Source organism: Cebus imitator, unplaced genomic scaffold (assembly GCF_001604975.1).
Source record: "Cebus imitator isolate Cc_AM_T3 unplaced genomic scaffold, Cebus_imitator-1.0 Scaffold92, whole genome shotgun sequence".
Classification (NCBI taxonomy): domain Eukaryota; kingdom Metazoa; phylum Chordata; class Mammalia; order Primates; family Cebidae; genus Cebus; species Cebus imitator.
In genome coordinates this window covers 12,827,618-12,841,726 of record NW_016107407.1, presented here as the reverse complement: position 1 = coordinate 12,841,726, position 14,109 = coordinate 12,827,618, and the positions used below count along the sequence as shown (strand labels likewise).

The window sequence follows — 14,109 nt, the reverse complement described above, 5'->3', positions numbered from 1 at the left end:
CTTACTATCTAAATGCACTGTTCTAGGTGCAGGGATACAGCTAGTAAATAAGAAAATGTCTCAGTTGCCATGGAACTTATTGTTCTAGTTGGGGGAGACAAACAAATATGTAAACAACTCAGTTTCAGATAGTGTTAAGTGTCACAGAGAAAATAACAGTGTGATAGTGGAGGGGCTCCCTTAGCTTAGAGGGTCAGAAAGGTCATCTCAGAAGCCAACTCCTTGGCTAAGAGACTAAAATGACTAACAGGAACCAACCATCCAAAGATCTGAGGGAAGGCTGGGCATGGTTGTTCATGCCTGTAATCCCAGTACCTTGGGAGGCTGAGGCACGAAGGTTACTTGAGGCCAGGAGTTCGAGACCAGCCTGGGCAACACAGCAAGACCCCATCTCTTACAAAAATTTTAAAACTTTTCTAGGCATGGTGGTGCATACCTGTAGTCCCAGCTACTCAGGAGGGTGAGGCAGGAGGATCACTTGAGCCCAGGAGTTCAAGGCTGCAGTGACCTATGATCGTGCCACTGCACTCCAGCTGAGATAACACAGCGAGACCTTGTCTCAAAAACATAAAAATAAAAGAGGGAAAAACATTTCAGACAAAGAGAAAAATAAAGATTGGAGGTGTGTGGCTGCTCTGAGCTTGCCTTTAGGAACAGAAAACGCACAGGGTGGCTGGAACATGGGAATCATGAAGAGGGTATTGTGGGATGAGGGCAAGGAGTAAAGGGGGGGCCCAGCCCAGTAAGACCTTGCAGGTCAGAAAAGGTTTGGATTTTATTCTAAATGCAATGTAAAACCTTTGGAAGGTTTAACTGAGGACATGACACAAAATCATGTACAATTCAGAAAGATTTCTCTGCCAATGCTGCAGAGAAGATAGACTGAAACAGGGCAAGAGTGAATGCCAGGAGACCAAACAGGAGGCTACCATAGTGTTCCTAAGAAAGAGGATTCAAATAGAAAAAGGGAAGCATGTGGATTCAGGATTCAAAAATGGGATGTGGGGAAGGAGTGGGGGAAAAAAAGCGTAATCAAGGTTGGTCCCTAGGGTTAAGCTTGAACACCTGGGTCTACGGTAGTCCATTTTCTGAGATGGGAAGAGGCCAGTTTAGGGCATAATGAGGACTGGGTGGAGTGTGGGGAGGTTATCAAGGGCCTGCTTGGGACATCTGAGATGTCTATTAGGTATTCATGTGAAGATACCTGGTAAGAAACTGAATATAGAGCGCGAGAGGAAAGTCACAGCTGAAGTTAAAAATTTCTCAACCATCACCGTAAAACAGTATAAAAAGCCATGAGACTCAATGAGATCCTGTAGGTAAAGTAAATGTAATTTTAGAAGGCAACCCTGGTCAGAGGCCGGGGGCATTCCAACATTTCCAGGCTGAGCAAAAGAGGAGCCTGTGCCAAAGGAGTGGCCAGTGAAGCAGAAGGAAAACAAGAAACCAACAAAACAAAGGAGCCCCCTGCATTTGAAAACATGAGCACTGCCAGTGATGCTGACATGAGCAGCTTCCTTAGCATGCTGGAGGTGAAAGCTAGAATGGAATAAGGACACCATGACAGGGAACTTGAGGGTGGGGACTAGGGTGTCTCTACAGAAACAGGAGACCTCAGCTTTAGACAAGGCCTTTCACTCCTGGTAGAAAAAGGAACAGGGAAGGTGCGGTGACTCACATCTGTAATTCCAGCACTTAGGGAGTCTGAAGCAGAAGGACTGCTCGAGACCAGCAGTTTGAGGCAGCAGTGGGCCATGATCGCACCATGCACTCTAGCCTAGGCCAAAGTAAGAGAACATGTCTCTTAAAATATTAATAGTAATAATTATAATTTCAGCTCTTTTCCTGTACTTTTATATTTCATTTTTAAAAAAAAACAAAAACAAAAAAAAAAAAAAAAAAAAAAAAAAAAAAAAAAAAAAAGGAACAGAAAACCTGAGAAGACCCTAACTAAAGTGAGAGACGAAGGGTGAAGGACAGCCTCTGTTGTTATTGCAGAGTTTATTTTGCTTTCAAGATGGGAAGCGCTGGAGCAGTGAGCCCGGTCAGTGGAAGGTAGTTCAACGGTGAGAATCGTCTGTGTCTTCACTGTCCAATCCAGTAACCACTAACCACATGTGGCTACTGAGCACTTGATAGGAGAAACTGAAATTTAAGTTGTATTAGCTGAAATTTAGATTGCCATGTATGGCTAGCAGCTGCCAAACCAGGCAGGGCAGCTCCTCCAGCACGTGCGCAGACTGACAGACCCAGCTGTCCACAATTTAAATGGGATGGTAGGAAGAGCAGAAGCTGATGGCTTCTATTTGTTCAATGCTTTCTAAATGAGGTTACACGCCGAGAGGAGGATGGACAGGACACTAGGTGGAAGTTTAAGGAGAACGGAAAAAGAAGAATGACTTCAGAGAGTAGAGAAGATACTAAAAGAGGCAGTAAAACTTCCGGGTCGAGTGCCATTTGAGATTTGTGGCAAATTTTAAAGAAACCCTGGTCAGAACTGTTGGTTTTTCTCTGGCAAACATCAACTACTTGGCCCTTCAAAGGTGGCCCCAAAGTCCCCTTTTAACCATCTCCTGACATTCTCATTATGTTCCTCTGCGGTTTTCAATCTTCTTGGCTGCAGGATACTTTTTACCCCCTTTACATATTATATTCAGTGCCCCAGTTTAAAAAAAAAAACAAAAAACAAAAAAAAAAACAGAGAGAGAGATGGCAATGAGAACAAAAACAAGGCTGTTCTGGAGGAAACTGAAGTAAGGCTAAATTCCCAACACCAGCTCGGCCCCCTCCCACCAGCCCCTGAGGCACATCTAAGGAACCTCCGGGCTTGAAACCAAAGATTTACCCTGATAGGTGTTTCTCAAACTTAAATATGCTGTTGATCACCGGCTCTTGTTAAAATGTACATTCTGCTCCAGCAGCTCTGCAGAGGCCCAAGACTCTACATTTCTAACAGGTTCCTGTGGACTGCCACTGCACCCACAGCCACAGCCAAAGCCAGCTACTCATATTCTCCGTGCTGCTTGCTTTTGCCAGCGGTCGGACCCTCGGCTGCATATGCCTTTCCCTACTGTATTAGTCCATTCTCACACTGCTATGCAGAAATACTCAAGACTGGGTAACTTACAAATGAAAGGGATTTAACTGACTCACAGTTCTGCAGGGCTGAGGAGGCCTCAGGAAACTTACAATCATGGCAGAAGGAGAAGCAAACACATCCTTCTTCACATAGCAGCAGCAAGGAAAAGAATGAGTGCCAAGCAGAAAGGGAAGCCCTTATATAAAACCATCAGATCTCATGAGAACTCACTCACTATCACGAGAATAGGATGGGGAAAACCGTCCTAATGATTCAATTATCTCCAGCTGGTCCACCCGTGGCACCTGGAGATTATGAGAACTACAATTCAAGATTAGGTGTGAGTGGGGACACAGCTGAACCATGTCACCCATCTTCTGCAGCTGGAAGATTTTATTCAATCTTTTAGGCCCTCCTCTCAAGGTTTCTCCAAGTTCCCCAGGCAGAAGTAATCATGATCCAGTCCTAGTTAGCACCTTGGCCCCATCTCCTTCCGCTATACCCCACTCTTGATGTGCTCCAGCCACACCAGCTTCCCTGCAGTCGTCATAACAGACCAAGCAAGCACCAGCCTCAGAGCCTTTGCACCAGCTGAGCCCTCTGTTGGAAGTGCTCTTCTCCCAAATTGCCTCATGTCTAAGCCCTTCACCTACTTCATGCCTTTGCTCAAAGTTGTCTTCTTCATGAGGCCTATATTCTGCACACTCTATTTAATACCCTTCACCCTAGCATTCTGGACACTGTAGTTATTTGTACATATATTTATGTCTGTGTCCCCTGCAGTTATGCACAATGTCAGGACAAGGTCCACAATATATTCATTTTGCATCTGATGCATCTTGCATTGTCTCTGTATTTAAAGACAAGGTGAAATATCAAGTCGATAGCTGACACAACTTCCAAGTAATGAATGTGAATTAGATTTCTGACACTTCAAAGAACCTAATTGCTAGTGGAAGTGTGAAAAATACAAGAAAGAACATGATAACAAAATAGATACAGAAAGTAAAGCAAGGGCACAAGGATAATTCTAAAATGGTAATTCATAACTCAAAAGTACACAAGATGATATTCTACTATGAAACAGGATAAAGTAACCACTGATTTAGCATACAATCTAATAATTTGCTACATCTTAGCATTTAAGATACTTAAAAAAAAAAAAATTGAATAGGCACAGTGACTCAAGCCTCTAATTCCAGCACTTAGGGAAGCTGCGGTGAGAGGATTGCTTCAGGCCAGAAGTTTGAGACCAGTCTGGCCAACGTATCAAGCAAGACCCTATCCCCATTTTAAAGAATAGTAATAATGACAGCTAGCATATTAAGAACTTACCATGTGCCAGCAACTATTTAGGCATTTTGCAGGCATGAATTAATTTAACCCATATAACAAACTTCCAAAGTAGGTACTATTATTACCTCCTTTTATAAACAAGGAACTGAGAGACAAAATAACTTGTTCAAGGTCACATAGCCAACCAAACACTGGCTCTAGAGCTCTTAATCACTGTGCCCAGGTAGCTGAAAAACTATAAAGATTTAGAGTTGCAAGGCTTAGCTTTAGGTAACTTATTGTTTTAAAAATCCCTACATTTTTCATAAATAATGTATTTGTTCTCTCCCCATATGCTTTGAACATTAGCGATGATTTTCTTTCTGTAAAGGAAAAACAGTTTTTCAAGTAGTTCTCTCACATGTTAACAGCTAATACTCTATCCATCTAAGAACAGCTCTTAAGACTAAGAAAATAAAAGAACTCAAAGAAATGAATGATTTTTGAGCCTGGCCCAGGCAGCACAGCTCAGTGGTTAAGGGTACAGCTGTAAATCTCAAGTACTAGGCACTGTGACCCAGGCAGGTAATGAATTCAGCCTATGCATGTTCCCCCCCCAGAGCATTCTTCCTGGCTGCTGCATGCTCTCCCCACTTTCTCACCCCACACTATCCCCATCTTATTCTTGCAAGGGTTCTTAATGGGGTTCCATGAACTCCCAAGTGGTCCGTGAATAGAATTAAAGGGATCCTTGAACTTGGTAGAACATATCCTTTGTATTTTCATTTATTCCTTTAAAAGCCTCATTCTGAGAAGGGATCTATGGCCTTCACTGGACTGCCACAGGAGTCCCTGGCACGAAAAGGAAAAGCAATTGTGGATAAATGCAGAAACGGGGAAATAAACTAGGAGGTTTTAATATCAGTCAAAGAAAGAGGGCAACAAATCTGGTTAGGAGTCACAGAGGTGGGAATGGAAACGAAGAGACTGAGTCAAGGAAACTACAAGGTATTCCTAACAAAATGTCAATGTCACCTTACATCTTCCTTCTACTTACCTCCCAAAAAAGAAGAGTTGCCTCCACTTCTACTCATTCATTCCTTAGGTCTTTAAACTTTTACACCCTCCCCCCCCATCAACCACTTTAGCCCAGGCACAGCCATGACTCTCAAGCACTTGGGAGCATCTAATTCTGCCAACTTCTGTTTTCTCTTGCTTCCTGTTTCTTTTTCCTTTGTCCTTACTTCAAAGCTAAGTGTCCACGGGGTCCCCGCTCCTCCAGTGGAGATCTGACTTACCGATTCTGTATGGGCAGGTCTCAATGGCCCATCCCAGCCCTAGTGGCTCTCAAACTCCCATCACACCTTTCCAGCATCCCACACAGTACTGTAACTGCAGGATCCACCCACCACCACCTGCAATTCCACATTCTTAAATCTTAATTGCTTGTGTCCCTTTCCAACTCCCAATTTCTTCTCCCAAATTTTCTAATCTCATGGGGCCACTATTCTTCTAAGGGCTCATCACATACAGTTGGGGCCGGGGGAGGAATCCTTAGTGGTGAAGTCTTTCCTTCTACTGCTATACAGCCTGTGGACCTGCAGCATCGGCACCACTCAAGAGTGTGATAAATCACAGACTCAGGCAACATCTCCACCAGATCTCTGAATTAGACTCTGCATTTTAATTTTATTTTTTATTTAGTTGGAGCCTCGATCTGTCACCCAAGCTAGAGTGCACTGTACAACCACGGCTCCCTGCAGCCTGAACCTCCTGGACACAGATGATCCTCCCATCTCAGCTTCCTGAATAGTTCAGGCTACAGGTGTGTGCTGCCACGCCCATCTGTTTTTTAATTTTTTGTAGAGACAGAGTCTTGCTATGCTGCCCAGGCTTGTCTCCAAATCTTGGCCTCAAGTGATCCTCCTGCCTCAGCCTCCCAATGCATGGCTAGGATTACAGGCATGAGCCATGAGCCACCTGCCCAGCAGCAGAGTCTGCATTTTTTAAAAGTCCCCAAGTGACGAATATGCCCCTTAAATTTTGAGAAACAGGGATCTGGTTCTTTTAATATATCACTATCCTAACTGCATTTGAACTTTATTACCTTTAGGCATCATTTACTGAATGCTTATGATGTGCTAATTACAGTGCTAGGCCTTAAATACAGTATCTCATTTAACCCTCAACCCTGTGAGGTCATCCTCATTATCTCCATTTTAAAAATATGTAAATTGAGGCTGAAGTGACTAAATCACCTGCTCAAAGATCCCATCAATGCCAAAGTCAGCATATGAACCTCATCTGTCCAACTACAAACCATTTTTGCCAAATTGCACCAATTCCCTTCAATTCCAAAATTTGTATTTCAAAGGCTATGCTAGCAGAATTAATTACCCTGGCTGACTGCATTTTCTAATCAACTTAAGGTAGATTTGGTGGTTTATTATAATTCTTGCTGGCAGCCTTTCTAAAAGCACAGCAGATCAAGATACCTGGAAAAAGAAATCATTGACCTGACATAGGGCATCATTCTGAGTAATGAAGTTTAGTAACTCTAAGTACTAAGTAACACTAAGTAGTTAAGTATAAATACTTAGGGTTCACTAAGTATAAATACTTATACTTACTTATAAATACTTATACTTAAAGTTCACTCTAAAGTATCTAATAAATGGAGAGGAAATGTATTCTGTTCTCTGGATATAATCCCAACTTTTAGGGAGTATGAAACAACTTCCCTAATAAACTTTCTGTATGTCCACTTGGTGTGTTTCTTTCCTTTGAAGGTTAAAAAGAACAAAAAAATAGTGTGAGGAGACTAGTTCTTGAATGAATGGTAGCTGGGTTCCACTCAAGAATTTCAACTAATGTCTAGATAACTCTAATCTAATTGCTTTATTATATCCTATGAAGTCAAGGTCCTTAGTTTCCTTATCTTTTTTCAGTGCCCAAATAAAAACCCATGAACCTAAACAAAAAATTATGATGTGCCCAATATGGTCTTTATTCCAAGTCCCAGAGCCTGTGGAGAAAATAATCAAAGCTACTGACGCTCCACCAGGGACACCACAAATTCTCCAATCCACACACCACAGCACACGGCATTCATCAGGCTGGCCCTTACAGATGCCCATGGGAAGTACCCAAAGACATCCAGAAGCATCCAGCTCTATTAGCAGGACAGAGACCTGTCTGACACTGCCTGGCAGGCCCTTTCCCCTCTCAGGGGACTGTTCTTTCCCCAAGGCCAACAGGCAGGCACTGCCATGTTTTTATAACTACTTAGTCCAAGGGATGGCCACAAATGACCAAAGCTAGACCAATCTCAAGTGGAATCCTTCCATGGGATTTTTATAACTAAATTAGAAACAGGAAGCCCTTTCGGGGAGCAGAAATGACAAAATGTGAAATACAGGAGCCCTTCATTCCCTGCTCTGTGGAGGAAACCAGTCAGCTATGAAGGAGAACAGAGCCAAAGTGTACAGAAAAGTCTCACGCACTCACACACCCATACTCTCCAGCACCCAGCTCTTCACATGGTTTTGTCCAATCTTTCCTTCTACTGTGATAGGTCCCCCAAACCCCTCAATACACAAAATGTTTGCCAAAGCTCATTTAAACTTCTACAGCTTTAAACCAAAAGCCTCTAACATCAATACTTGGCCACTTCTAAATACTGTATTTGTTTTAAATAAATTTTATGTGCTTTCAGATTTCTCTATATAGATAATGTTTTCCTTTGGATATTTATATAGGTTTTAAAATACTAATTTCTAAAAGGCTCACATTGCACTGTGTATAAAAGTCTTTTAGAATATCTATTTAAAACACGTCTTGGCTCGTATCCTTCAACATGCTCCCCACACTATTAAAATATCATCTTAAGATGCTTACTGCTTGATCATTTTTAGTTTAATTCTAAATGTAACAAGACAAAACTGCCTTCTTAAGTCACTTTTTCCTTTATGTATTCAGTTATAGTCTTTGCTTAAAATACTTAAAATAAAAATTGGCAATGATTCATTCACTGATGGGTATTTTAAGTTAGAAAGCAGTAACATTTCAAATTAACCACACAATGGCAGGCTTATTCCCAACTCTGATTATTGCCCAAATCAAGATTTTCATTACCACCTCAGAAGACTTGAACATTTTCACCTTAATTGCTAGTTGTTACATTTCAATCAAATCGACTTTGGCTTAATAGACTGCAATGCAGTTCAGCTACATTCAATATAACAAACTCTTGCTTCACAGTCTCTTAAAATCACCATAGATTTCCTTTCCATCTAGTCAAAGTCTTGAGAATTCCCTGAATGTTGATGCATTTGGAAGGCTATAATAGTAAGGCAACTTGTATTATAAAGTATTCTACGAATCCTAGTATAACACTGTGCACCTCATAGACTGAAAAAACAGTAGAATCTTGAGTTAGAAAACCACCTGGAAATCATCCAAACAGCCCTAGTTCACAGGTGCAAACACTGATGCAAAAACCTAACCTTAACATGCCCAAGGTCAACAATTAGACTTTAAGATTTAAAGCGCCGATCCAATGAGCGTTTTACCACAGTATGTGGAAGATGCTCATATACAACACTATGCTTGTTTGTTCAGACTGTTGATGTATTTATTCTCCGATTATACTAAAAACTGTGGTGCACAGAAGGTCACATAAAACATTTATATAATATCAGACATTGTCACCGAAAATGAAATCAAACCAGAAATACATGGTATCTCTAAGTGTTTAGATTTCATGTTTATATTACACATCCATTCTTTTTTCAAAAATAACATAGTAAATAGACATTTTGAAAAAGAAGCCTGTGAAAGAGACCTTTCTTATGTCAACTCAGAGTCCTCAAAATAAAAACATTTGGACAAAAATATTACAGGTGTTTTAGCAATCCTTCCCATAGTAGCTGACACTGTATGTGCACAATGTATCTGCTGAATGAATAACATGCTTACATTGATATACATGAAATGGAAACTTCACTCCTCTGGTTGTGGATACTTAAAATTGCAAACTTTTCTGGAGAGCAAAAGAAAATAATCCCAAATATATACTATTTACAAGTCATACACTATGAAACACTTAAGCAGTTTCAAAATATTTCCAATTAGCAAGAAACTCTAAAACAAATGTAGCAATTCATAAATATAAGGTAGCAACTTAAGTGGTTACAGTAAAACATGAACAAGATTTTCTAAGGCAAACCGGAATCCAGACCAGTTCCCAGAAAGCACACTCTTTTTTGGCAGCATATTGTTGACACTATCTTACTAAATTAAACCCCAAGACAGAAACACTCTCCATACCAAAACACCAGAACTCCAAAGGAGATAAAGGCACCATAAATATGAGTAAGCACTACAGTATTCGTCCTTTTTCAAAAAAATTATGTTCCTATTCTAGTAATAAGGGACCCAAAACTAATAACACAAATTATAAAAGAGCTTACCAAAATTATATGTAACTCTACATTGTAAACTTATTACATAGGAAAAATAGCGTTTCATTTTCTGTAATAAAACTTGGAGAGGAGTTTTTGGTGTGGTAATGCATGTTCTTGCAACAACTTGCACTCCCAAATAGCTGAAGAAGTTGTCAGAAAGTTAAAATGAACTTCAGTGAATCAGTCATTAAGCTGGATAAAAATAATCATTTCTCAAGTTTTTCAAAAACACTCCATGCAAACATGATCGATCCTGATACTGTTTTGCCCTTCCCCCTGCTCAACTTGGGGAAGAAAAATACAAAAACGATGCTTTTGAGGCATTTTAAACAACTTCACTACATTGAGAGTGTGTTCTTTTTTTAAAAACCAACAAGGTTTTCTGTCATTTCCTTTACGCTGAAAAGGACATACAGACAGTCATCGAAATCAAAAGCAGGGGAAGCGGACTTACACTTTTCCCAGGCGCTAAGTGACTGCAGTGGCTAAGGTCATGGTCAAAATTCACAGGCTCATTTAAACTTTCCTGGCTGAGCCAACAGCTCCGATCATGTTTCCAGATCCTATCTAACTGGATTAAAACTGCAGGAGTTTCTCGCTGTCAGATCAGCAGGAGGCTATTTCAGACCCTCGAACCGCAGTCCGCATAGCCCGCAGCAGCGCATCCTCCAACCCCCGACTGTGAGTGACGCTAACCTTTCCACGCGTTCTCCTCCAGCATTTCCCACCCCCCCCCCCCACCACAGCGGGTGCGGCCAACTCCGGACCCCCTCCGCCAGCGCCCGCCGGGACCCTTGCCTGCCGTCTCCACCCCGGCCACCCTTCCGCTGTCGGTGACTTCTGCCCGGCTCCCCAAAGTAGGCGACGAGGGGAGGAAGACTCCCCGCCAAGGGCTCTCCAGCCCGCACAGCGGCAGGGCGATGCGGGAGAGGCGCAGGGATGTCGCCCGACGCCAGAGCCATATTTACATCGGCTGCTGCTTTGCCAAAAAGCCGAATTGTGCCTAATAATGTTGCCTTTAAAGGAAAAAGAGAGGACCTAAGCACTAAAGCTGCTGCCCCAAATCTGCTCGCTCTCCGGTATCCTCGCCCCAGTGCCCCCGTGGGAGGCTCGCCCGCGCCCAGCCCGGGACAGGTACACCCGCCCGCCGGCGGAGGACGCGGGCCCCGCGCCGCCCCCACACTAGGCAGCGGTCTCCGAGACTCGGCCCCCAGCAGCCCCCGCCGGGGCTGACAGCCGAAGCGGCGCCGTGCCGCGCACAAACTTACCACTTCCCAGGCTGCGGGGACAGACCCGCGGGCAGGAGGGCGAACGGGGGGCGGCATGGGCACTGGCACCAACCGTGAGACTCACATGCACAAGGGACCCCCGTCCCGGGCCCTAGGTCTAAATGGGGCGCAAATGGTGGCCGGGTGGCCGGGAGGGCTTGGGGGCGCGCGCCGCCGGGCTGGGGGCTCCGAGGCGGGCGAGCAGCCGGAGGGCCAGGGCAGGCTGGGGCTCCCCGCCCCGCAGCAGCTGCAGCCGGAGGAGGAGGGGAGTGAGGAGGAAGAAGAGGAGGAGGAAGGGGACCGCGCGCCGCAGCCAAGCCCTTACCGAGTGGTTTACCCCCCACATCAGGACGCTGAGCAGCGGGTCGCTGGCCCGAAACAGCTTCACTTTCTGCGCTACGAAGTGCTTCTTCTTGGTCTTGGTTTTGCTCGCCAGGACGGAGGACCCTAGGTTGCCGGGGGTCGCCATGGCCGCCTCCTCCGTCCCCTCCACCACCGCGCTCCCGAGGCCGGGGACCCGCCCTCTCTACACCCCGGCCCGGGAAGGTAGCCGCATCCCCCCGGTGGCGGCCCCGGCGTGCCGCGCTCCGCTCCGCCTGCTGCCGCCGCTGGCGCGCTCGGCCCCGCTCGGCTCGCTCCGCCTGCTCGGCCCGGCAGGCTGCGCTCGGCTCGCGCCCCGGCCCGGATCCCGCGCCCGCCGCGGCTCCGCGCTCAGCCCGCGGCTGGACCTGGCGCTCCGCGAGCGGCTTCCGCGTTGGGCGCCGGCGTCATGACGCAGGGGGCGGGAGGGCGGGAGGCGACCGCGGCGCCGCGGGCGGGGCGCCGGGCGCGGGGCGCGGGGCGCGGCCGCCGGACCGTTAGGCTGCACCCTCCCGTCCCGGCTCCGCTGCGGCCAGGCCGTCCCCTGTGCCCGGGAGAGCTCGGGACGTTCGCTCCCCGCCCGCGGAGGAGGCCGCGGGGTGCGCGCGGAGAGCCTGGGGACCCCGCCTGGCGTCCCCTGCAGCTCCCCGAGGAGGGAGAGGACAGGGTGGGCAGAGCGGGAGGTTGGGGACAGGAGTCCCTAGGCGTCGATCAGGCGAAGGAGGGAAGCTCAGGGACCCGCGCTCGCCCACGCCGCGAGTCGGGAGACCCAGCGAGGTGCGAAATGCCGCAGGGAGACCAGGGCTTCCCCGCACCGAGGCGAAGGACCTGGGCACGTTTCTGGTCAGTCCCTAAGATGAACTTAATACGTTTGTGCCGTTCACCGTGGGGCCTTTCAGGCCCTCGATATGGGCCTCCTCGAGTCATTCAAGAGGGAGACTACCACCTAATAGTCTGGGCTGTCACTGCCACCCCACTCCGTGCCCAGGGCGGGACCCTGGGACCCTCATCTAGAGCCCTTGGCTTAACCGGGGGAATCATGCCCCAAAGGGCATCTTCTACTTGGAATCCATCACCATGGTCCTTGCCATCCCTGCCTGTTTTCCAGTGCATTCACCTTCCATGGAAATCTGTTCGCTGTCTTCCTCCAGATACACCTAAATGTCGCCCTTTATTATGATGAGAATACCTGGCTTACTTCAGAAAGCTGCCATTCCAAGTATGTCTATAACCCTTCTGCCCCCATGTCGTCCCCGCGGTCTTCATCCTGTACAATGTATTTACTCTGACCCAGCCCACCAGTCCTCACTGAATAGGTTCTTGGAAACTATCGCCTTAAGCAAAACAACATAACAAAACCAAATTTATCATAGGCTAACATTTAAAAAAAGAGTTAAGTTCCTACAGCATTATTTCTGGTCACAAAAACATCACCAAACTTCAAAGTAAAGACTCAAAACACTCCTGATATTAAACAATGAAATAAATGTAAGCTATACCGCCTTTTTATTTTTTTTTTTTCCCTTGAAATAGGGTATCGCTTTGTCTCCCAGGCTGCGGGTGCAGTGGTGCAATCACAGTCCGCTGCAGGCTCTACTTCCTCGGGCTCAGGTGATTCTTCCACCTCAGCCTCCCCAGTAGTTGAGAGTACAGGCATGAACCTGGCTAAGTTCTATTGGGTAGAGATAGGGTTTCACCATGCTGCCCAGGCTAGTCTTGAACTCCCAGGCTCAAGAGATCTGCCCACCTCAGCCTTTCAAAGTGCTGAGAATACAGACGCCAGCCACTGCACCTGGCCCACCTACGTTTTTTAAAGATTGACAAAAACAAGATAATGCTTTGCCAAATATCTGGTGAATCAGTGAATAATGGTTGCTGTGGTGCTGGGTTGAATCAATAAATATGTGTTTGAAAAGCAAAAAGTTGTCAGGAGGACCTACTGCTACCACGAGATTAAAAACTATCACAAATATGGGAGCTGAGTGCTCTCCTACCTCATTTATTGTCATACATTTTTATGATTATTGTACACTTACATATTTTTATTTTACAGTCATTTGTTTCATGGATTCATTTTTCCAACTCATTTATTCCAGTTCAAGGTCACAGATAGTGGAAGCCTATCCCAGCAGCTCAGCTTGAGCAAAAGGTGGGAACCATCCCTGGATAGGATGCCATTCTATTGCAAGATGCACGCGCGCACGCGCACACACACACACACACACACACACACACACACACACCCCACCCCCCCATTTGCTTAAACTGGGGCCATTTAGGATGGGGGTGGTGGTTCATGCCTGTAGTCCCAGCACTTTGGGAGGCATGAGGCAGGTGGATTGCTTGAGCCCCATAGTTGGAGACAAGCCTGAGCAACAGGGTGAAACCCCATCTCTACCATAAATACAAAACAGGGCATGGTGGTACGCACCTGCAGTCTCAGCCACTCAGGAGGCTGAGGTAGGCAGACTGCTTGAGTCCAGGAGTTGGAGGCTGCAGTAAGCTGTGATTATGCCACTGCACTCCAGCCTGGGTGATAGACGGATATCCCATCTCTTAAAAAAAGGAAAAACTACTGGTATCATGTAAAGAAGCCTATGAACTGAACGTGCATGTCTTTAAGTTGTGAGAGGAGGCTGGGTGCGGTGGCTCACGCCTGTAA

General features: G+C 45.9%; 1 protein-coding gene across 3 annotated transcripts in view; it reads right to left on the bottom strand.

The window, feature by feature from the left end:
• PIP4K2A (phosphatidylinositol-5-phosphate 4-kinase type 2 alpha) overlaps window positions 1-11,806 on the bottom strand; it is a 174,239-nt gene extending 162,433 nt beyond the window's left edge. Inside the window, exon 1 of one of the 3 annotated variants that reach the window (XM_017535575.2) lies at window positions 11,413-11,806. In XM_017535575.2, coding sequence (XP_017391064.1) covers window positions 11,413-11,556 — 144 coding nt within the window. In that variant the 5' untranslated portion in view covers window positions 11,557-11,806. Of the gene's footprint in view, window positions 1-10,275; window positions 10,350-11,412 lie in introns of those variants that run through there. The other 2 variants (XM_017535578.2, XM_037740975.1) reach the window with 2 other exon arrangements.
• Window positions 11,807-14,109: the final 2,303 nt, after the last annotated feature.